Source organism: Gekko japonicus, unplaced genomic scaffold (assembly GCF_001447785.1).
Source record: "Gekko japonicus isolate JY-2015 unplaced genomic scaffold, Gekko_japonicus_V1.1 scaffold5616, whole genome shotgun sequence".
NCBI lineage: Eukaryota > Metazoa > Chordata > Lepidosauria > Squamata > Gekkonidae > Gekko > Gekko japonicus.
Window position 1 is genome coordinate 39,016 of NW_015166610.1, and position 8,281 is coordinate 47,296.

Genomic DNA, 8,281 nt, shown 5'->3' on the forward strand with positions numbered 1-8,281 from the left:
CACTAGCTGCAGCTTCCAGATCTGCGACAAGGGCAGCCCCATGTAGAGAGCGTTACAGTAGTCTAGTCTCGAGGTGACCATCGCATGGATCACTGTTGCATGGAGGGGGGGGCACCGCAGAATTCCCCCTCCTAGTTGTCACCCCCTCACCTCTTTCACTGCCACACTCGACTGTAGTCTATTTTTTTTGTCACTGTCCTTATCTGCCATGTTCGACTTTAAAGGTGTTGTCAGACTTCACATTGGTTTCCGTCTCATGGTGCAAGAGTTTCTCTTCTGTCGTGTCAGTCAAGTGATGGAGGGGCCGAGGGGCACCGCTGTTTGGGCTGTGCTTAGGGCATCAGTCGGCCTTAATCCGGCCCTGACTTTGTCCCTCCTTCCACTCTGCATGAAGCTCCCATGATCTCCCCCCTCCCCCTCAAAGGAGCCACGCCTTCCACCGCCACTCCCCAGTCACTCACCAGGCTCCTCCCAGGCCACATCCAGGGGCTCCGGCAGGCCATTGTGTTCCACGCGGCATCGGTAGCGGCCCCTGTCTTTGGGGTCGACGTTGACGCTGAGCCAGGTGTGGTACGTCCCGTCCGAGTTGGGGACGACACCCCCGTGGAAAGTGTCATGGTGCCAGAACTCCTCGTCCTTCCTCCAGGTGACCTCAATCTCCTTGGGATAGAAGCCGTGGAGTCGGCAGACGAGGGTCTCCCGGCCCTCTGGTCCTGCCTTGCGAGTCACGCGCACCTTCGGCGGGTCTGTGAAAACAACCAGTGTTGGACCCTGTCATGATCCTGGGCCTGTAGTGGTGCAGTGCGGCCTACAGGTTCGAGGGAGGCCTAGTGGCCCCGGGGAAGCCTGTCCTAGAGTGACTACAGGGCCTTCTTTTCCCAGGTCACCCTTTGGGCCCTGTGATTGGCTAACAGGGGATTTGGAAGGAAAACTTACACCAGCAGAGGACTAGTGCCTGGGAAGAAGAGACTGGATTTATAACCCGCCCTTCACTACCCAAAGGAGTCTCAGAGTGGCTTACAGTCTCCTTCCCCTTGTGGGTCACCATAACAAAAAAGTTGGGACCCACAGATGTAGTCCTGTCCTGAGATGGGGCATCCCCCCCCCCACCTCCAGCAGTCCAAGGAGACGAAAGCCTCCACAGAAAGAAACTTCTGAGCTTCCCTCAGAGCTGAAAGACAGCTTCCACGAGGGTTCTGGTCACTGTATCTCAAAAAAGAAGTTGCACAGAAGAACGTAAGAAAAGCCATGTTGGGTCAGGCCAGTGGCCCAAACCCAGGTGTCACACAGTGGCCCAAACCCAGGTGCCATCGGGAGGTCCACCAGCAGGGCCAGACTCCAGAAGCCCTCCCACTGTTGCTCCCCAAGCACCAAGAATACAGAGCATCACTGCCCCATCTATACCCTATGGCTACGAGCCACTGATGGACCTCTGCCCCATATGTTTATCTAGTCCCCTCTTGAAGCTGTCTGTGCTTGTAGCCGCCACCACTTCCTGTGGCAGTCCCCAAAATCTGTGAGCCTGTGGGCATCTCTGAAACTCTGACATGGGGTGGTGGGCACACAGCCACAAAACGGCTGCTGCAGGAGGAGGAGCCCCTCACACACCACCTGGAGGAAACCCAAGCGCAAGGGAGATGAAACAAAACGCACGGGGAAAGACGAGCGAGAAAACAAAACCAGTGCTCTGGTGGCAGCTGTCGCCGAAGTGACGTTATTTTAGTTTGCACAGGTCACCAATGGCCAACTAGTAACCGTGGTGGGCAACACCCCCCCCGATCCCCCCCCCCACGTTCTGAAAACATTTGGTGGGAACCAGGAAAGGGCCGGCAGGTACTGCGGTGCCCAAAGGGCACCACGTTGGTGACCCTTGCTCTCTAGTGTATCCTGTACCACTGTAAGAGGAAGTGCAGTAAAAAAAGTTCAGTCCTCTCCTGGCTTTATAGTTTTCTACTTGCAGGGTCCATGGGGTCGCGAAGAGTCGGACTCAACTGTGCGACTGAGCAATAACAACAACTTGCAGGATGATCCATTTTATCTGTTCTACTAAATTTAGGAAGAGAACAGAAGAGAAGAGACTGGATTTATACCCCACCCTTCACTGGGAGACTCAGAGCAGCTTACAAACTCCTTTCCCTTCCCCTCCCCTCCCCGCAACAGACACCCTGTGAGGTAGGTGGGGCTGAGAGAGCTATCTTGAGAACGGCCCTTTTTCAAGAACAGCTCTGACAGAACTATAGCTTGCTCAAGGTCACCCAGCAGCTGTAAGTGGAGGAGGAGGAGATTGGGTTTATACCCCGCCCTTCACACGGAGTCTCAGAGCAGCTTACAAACTCCTTTCCCTTCCCCTCCCCGCAACAGACACCCTGTGAGGTAGGCGGGGCTGAGAGAGCTCTGACAGAAATGGCTCTTTTTCAAGAACAGCTCTTATCAGAACTATGGCTTGCTCAAGGTCACACAACAGCTGCAAGTTGAGGAGGAGATTGATTGGGTTTATACCCCACCTTTCCCTCGGAGTCTCAGAGCGGCTTATAAACACCTTTCCCTTTCCCTCCCCACAACAGACACCCTGTGAGGTAGGTGGGGCTGAGAGAGCTCTGAGAGAACTGCCTTTGAGAGAACAGCTGTGCCAGAACTATGGCTTGCCCAAGGTCACCCAGCAGGTGCAAGTGGAGGAGGAGGAGAGGAGGAGATTGATTTGGTTTATACCCCACCCTTCCCTTGGAGTCTCAGAGCGACTTACAATCTCTTTTCCCTTCCTCTCCCCGCAACAGACACCCTGTGAGGTAGGTGGGGCTGAGAGCTCTTTCCAGAACTGCCCTTGAGAGAACAACTGTGCCAGAACTACGGCTTGCCCAAGGACATCCAGCAGCTGCGAATGGAGGTGTGGGGAATCAAACCTGGTTCTCCCAGATTAGAGTCTGCGCATTTAACCACCACACCAAACTGGCTCTCAGAAATTCTACACAAATTAATAGCAAACCTCCTTGGGGAATTTTTATTATTTTTTTCGCTGAAGGGGGAATCTAGAAACAAACTTTATTCCATGAAGATTGGCAGCAGTTCTAAATACCTCCCACCGGCTCTCTGCTGTGGTACTGCCCAGCATCCGCCACTTCTTTTCGTGGCAATCGTATGTTCGGGAGTGGGGAGAGATTCCTTCGCCGTCCCATTTCCCCGTCTCACCGATCCTCAGCAACTCCTCCTTCCCGTAGCGCAGATGTGTATGCAGGCCCTCCGCGCACACGTCGGTCAGGAAGTGCTCCCAGAGTTTCCCTCGGTCCCGTTCGGCGTCCCACTTCCTCTTGATGGGCTTGGCCTCTGCGTCCACCGCCGTCCAGGCGAGAGTCGCCAAGTCCAGGCTGAGGAAGTCCCTTCCGTTGTAGCCGTACCTCACAAACCCTCTGGGGGTACGGCTGTCCTCGCTCAGCTTGCAGCCGGCAATCACCTGCAGGGTGTGAATCCCTGGAGAAGGCACCCAAAGCAGAGGCCTCAGAGGCCAGGGATATTTAGGCAAGACCTCGTATCAGTTTTATTAACGGCTGCAAAGGTTATCATTGCCAGTAGTTGGAAGTCCCCAAATAGGTTATTAGTGTCTTCATGGCGTTTGAAAATATGGGATTATTATGCCATGGATAAAATATCCGAGGTAACTGTTAATACAAATCTCACATGTAAGAAACCTTCATCTGAAATGGTTCCCTTTTCTTGAATATATGTTTAATACTGAGTTCTCTAAATTCAATGTTCCTAAAAAGTATTATGACGTTTTTCACCACATGGAATCTATTTCGAAATCCGTATAAACTTATGTAGTTACCTTGTTGAGTTCCATTGTTGTTGACAGTCATAAAAGTTTGTGTTTTGTTTAAGTTGAAATAAAATAAAAATTGTAAATTGAAAACAAAAAGAGGCCAGGGATATGTACAGAAACCTTCCTGCTCAGGCCCAAGCTGAGCAAATTAGTCGGGAGCTACTCTTAATTCGCCGGGACCCCTCAGCAGTTTTCGATATCCTCCTGGAGATGCTGGCAAGTTCAGAGTTGGGATCACCCACCAGGCTTCAGTGGTTCGACTCTTACTTGGCGGCTCGATTCCAGAAGGGGGCGCTGTTTGGCATCTCCCATGGGGTCAGGCAAGGTTCCACCCCACCCCACCCATATTTTCTACACGACAACACTAGAAAAGACTGCCTGAGGATTCAGAGTGAGGGAGTGGAGTAAAGAACAAATTTTCTCCCTCTCCCGAAAGACTAGAACTCGAGGGCCCTCTGGCAAAGCAGGTTCAGAGTGGACAAAAGGAAAGGTTGCCAGAGGAGGTTGTGATGGCCGGAGGAGGAGGAAGAAGAGGAAGAAGAGGAGGAGGGAGGAAGAGGAGGAGGAGGAAGAGGAAGAAGAGGAAGAAGAAGAAGAAGAGATTGACTTGGACCAATTTCCCACAGCCGCTCCTCTGCGCTTGCTCCTCTCTTTGCCCCATGGTACATGTAAATTTCCCACTCGAAGCCACGCAGCCGCATTTTGACCCGCAGCTTCGCCCGATTTTCCCCGCAGTTTCATGGTCCTGTTTTTTGAGGATTACGAAACCGCGGGCAAAATCGGGCAAAGCCACGGGTCAAAGTGAGCCCGCGCGGCTTCGAGTGGGAAATTGACCAATGGAAACGGGGCAAAGGGAGGGGTGACCGCGGCACAGCTCCTTGTGCGAAATCGGTCTTGGACTCCCTTCACTCGGAGTCTCAGAGCGGCTTACCATCTCCTTTCCCTTCCCCTCCCCTCCCCTCCCCACGACAGACACCCTGCAGGGTAGGTGGGGCTCTGACAGGCTGAGAGAGCTCCCTTGAGAAGTGCTCTTGAGAGAACAGCTCTGGAAGAACTTGTGACTGACCCAAGGTCACACCAGCAGCTGCATGTGGAGGAGTGGGAAATCAAACCCAGTTCTCCCAGGTTAGAGTCCGCGCTCCTAATCACTGCACCAAACTGGCTCTCCATCCTGCCCACCCCTTCCATTGTATGCCTTTGAGTTCTACTATTTTGGGAGAAGAAGTTCTCTTTGTCAGTTCTCTCCGTCCACCCATAATTTTCTAAACTTCTATCACGTTGCCCCTTCATCGCCTCTTTTCTAAACTGAAAAGTCCCGGACTCTTCAGGCTTTCCTCACAGGGAAGGTGCTCCAACCCCCTCATCGTCTTGGTTGCCCTCCTCTGGACTTCTTCCAGCTCTGCAATGACCTTATGGAAATATGGGGACCAGAGCGGTACCCAGTATTCCAAAGGAGGCCACGCCATCCATCTAGACGGGGGCATTACAAGAGTGGCTGTTTTAATTCTCAGTCCCTTTCCTCATGATCCCTAACCCAGAGTTTGCCTTCTTCACCGCTGCAGCACACTGTGGTGGACACTTTCCTAGAGCTCTCCACGACGAACCCAAGGCATTTTCCCCTCTCAATCTCAGCAGGTTCAGACCAGTGTTCCCTCTAAGCTGAGTGAGTGTGAGCCAGCTCACAGTCTTTTAGCCTCCGGCTCATACGTTTCTATCTTAGCTCTGGAAAGGAGGGCTCCAGAGCAAAATGATTTTTGCAGTAGCCAAATCGCTCGCTCACTCTTTTCATGCCAGTAGCTCACAAAGTAGAATTCTTGCTTACAAGACCCCACAGGTTAAAGGGAACATTTCAGCCCAGACTTGAAGCGGGGACTTTTTGTCCCAATGAGGAACAATCATCGCACTGCTTGTTGTATGACTTGTTTCTCTTGCATTATTTTTAAATTTCGTAGTCCGTCTTCTTGAGTCTCAGTGAAAAAGGTGGGACCATAAATAAAGTAAATAAATAAATAATATGAAGAGGAACTGAACACTATACTCCTTTTCCCCAATCTAACGTTCTTTAATTTTTTAAAAATGTTATTTATAGTCTGCCTCTCTCACTGGCACTCAAGGCAGGTTATACAGAGTGAATCAATACAAGAAGAGAGGAGAGGAAATTGGCTTTACACCCCGCCCTTCACCCAGAGTCCCAGAGCGGCCTATAATCTCGTTTCCCTTCCCCTCCCCACAACAGACACCCTGTGAGGTAGGTGGGGCTGAGAGAGCTCTCCCCAGAACTGCCCGTGAGAGAACAGCTCTGAGAGAACTTGTGAATGGCCCAAGGTCGCACCCGCTGGCTGCATGCAGAGGAGTGGGGAATCAAGCCCGGTTCTCCCAGATCACAGTCTGCATTCTTAACCACTACACCCAACTGGCTCTTGGGATGGGACATTCAATGAACAATCAACAGGATGGGACATTCAATAACCAATGAAATAGGATCTGGGTTGCAGAGCCAATCAGAAGTCTAAAGAACCAGAAACGAAGCACAGTAATTTGCGGAGGACGTTGTCTGTCCCACCCCCTGCCCCCCACTCACCCCTGCTCTGGTTGTAAAGATCCTTCAGGGCCATCAGATCCACGACCAAACTGGAGGGAAAGTCCCACCCCGTGCTCCTGGCCCAGAAGTTGGTGTCGTGGTGGCTGATCTGCTCTAGCCAGGGCGACTGCGGCGTGCACTGCCCGGTCTCTTGGCTGTAGCGTCCGATGAGCTGGTCATTCACGTACCCCAAAGAGCTAGAGAGCGGCCGCTGCCAGCCCCGCTCCCAGACGGCCATCATGAAATAGCGGAGAGAATGGGAGGAGGAGGAGGAGGAGGATCCTGGGAAAGAAAGAACACACGGGCACCACACGACTCTTGGTTCATCAGCGTCAGTATTGCCTACTCCAACAGGGGGCGGCCCTCCAGTTTGGCGTAGTGGTTCAGAGCATGGTGTTGACGAGAAAAGTATTGGCACTTATTGCTGTTCGGGACACCTAGGATTAACCACCCACCCTTAATTGGATGAATCTTTGAAGCTTGTATTTCACGATTTCCCATGAAGAAGAGGAGGAAGAGGAGGAGATTGGATTTATACTCCACCCTTCACTCAGTCTCAGAGTGGCTTACTATCTCCTTTCCCTTCCCCTCCCCGCAGCAGACACCCTGTGAGCAGTGTTCCCTCTAAGCTGAGTTAGTCTGAGCCAGCTCACAGTTTTTTAGCCTCCGGCTCACACTTTTTTGTCTTAGTTCAGGAAGGATGGCTCCAGAGCAAACTGACTTATGCAGTAGGCAAATCGCTCGCTCACAATTTTAATGCCCATAGTTCACAAGGAAGAATTTTTGCTCACAAGACTCCACATCTTAGAGGGAACATTGCCTGTGAGGTAGGCAGGGCCGAGAGAGCTCTGACAGAAACTGCTCTTTCAAGGACAGCTCTGACAGAACTATGGCTTGCCCAAGGTCACCCAGCAGCTGCGAGTGGAGGAGTGGGGAATCAAACCTCGTTCTCCCAGATTGGAGTCCGCGCACTTAGCCGCTACACCAAACCAGCTGGCGAAACAGGAATTACAGCTGGCCCCTTGGAGTTGTGTTTGTGAAACGGGCGTTACAGATGGCCCGCTGGAGTGTTGTTTGTGAGCTTCAAGGAAGCAGAGAACGGAAGAGAAGTCAGCTGACAACCTCGGCAAGGTCAAATCATCCCAAGGAGATTTGATGGTTGGAATAGATGGGAGTTCACCTCTTGAATGATAGGAATGCGACTGCAGTCAGCAGTTTATAAGGGACCCACTAAAAGACTGTTGGACGGTTGGTACATAGAAACGGAGATACGAATCGCATTACGTAGATTCAATGGTTTGGTGTAGTGGTTAAGTATGAGGACTCTAATCTGGGAGAACCGTGTTTGAGTCCCCACTCCTCCACTTGCACCTGCTGATGTGACCTTGGGTCAGTCACAAGCTCTGGCACAGCTGTCCTTGGAAAAGAGCAGTTTGTGTCAGAGTTCTCTCAGCCCCACCCACCTCACAGGGTGTCTGTTGTGGGGAGGGGAAGGGAATGGAGTTTGTAAGCCGCTTTGAGACTCCAAGTGAAGGGCGGGGTATAAATCCAATCTCTTCTTCTTCTTCTTCATGTAATTTGTCATTTTCATCATTTTTCGTGGTGTGTATCTTTTGTTTGACAACCTGTCCCGTGATCTCTCTACTTTTGTAACCTCCAGGTGGCGTCTGGAGATCTCCCACAAATACCACTGTGGATCTCCAGGTGTCAGAGTTCAGTTCCCCTGGTGGACATGTAGGGTTGCCACTGCCTCCAGGTGAGGCCTGGAGACCTCCCGCTTCTATCACTGACCTCCAGCTGACAGAAATCAGCTCCCCCTGGAGAAAATGGCCACTCTGAAGGGCGGTCTCTGTGGCGTTGCACCGTGCTGAGGCCCCTCCCCTCCC

At 52.0% G+C, this 8,281-nt stretch overlaps 1 protein-coding gene across 1 annotated transcript in view; it reads right to left on the reverse strand.

Annotated features, from left to right (window-relative positions):
* LOC107111425 (major histocompatibility complex class I-related gene protein-like) overlaps positions 1 to 6,677 on the reverse strand; it is a gene marked incomplete at its 5' end in the record, with an annotated part of 12,876 nt that extends 6,199 nt beyond the window's left edge. Inside the window, 3 exons of the mRNA XM_015412393.1 lie at positions 462 to 746; positions 3,187 to 3,465; positions 6,396 to 6,677. Coding sequence (XP_015267879.1) covers positions 462 to 746; positions 3,187 to 3,465; positions 6,396 to 6,677 — 846 coding nt within the window. The remainder of the gene's footprint in view (positions 1 to 461; positions 747 to 3,186; positions 3,466 to 6,395) is intronic.
* Positions 6,678 to 8,281: the final 1,604 nt, after the last annotated feature.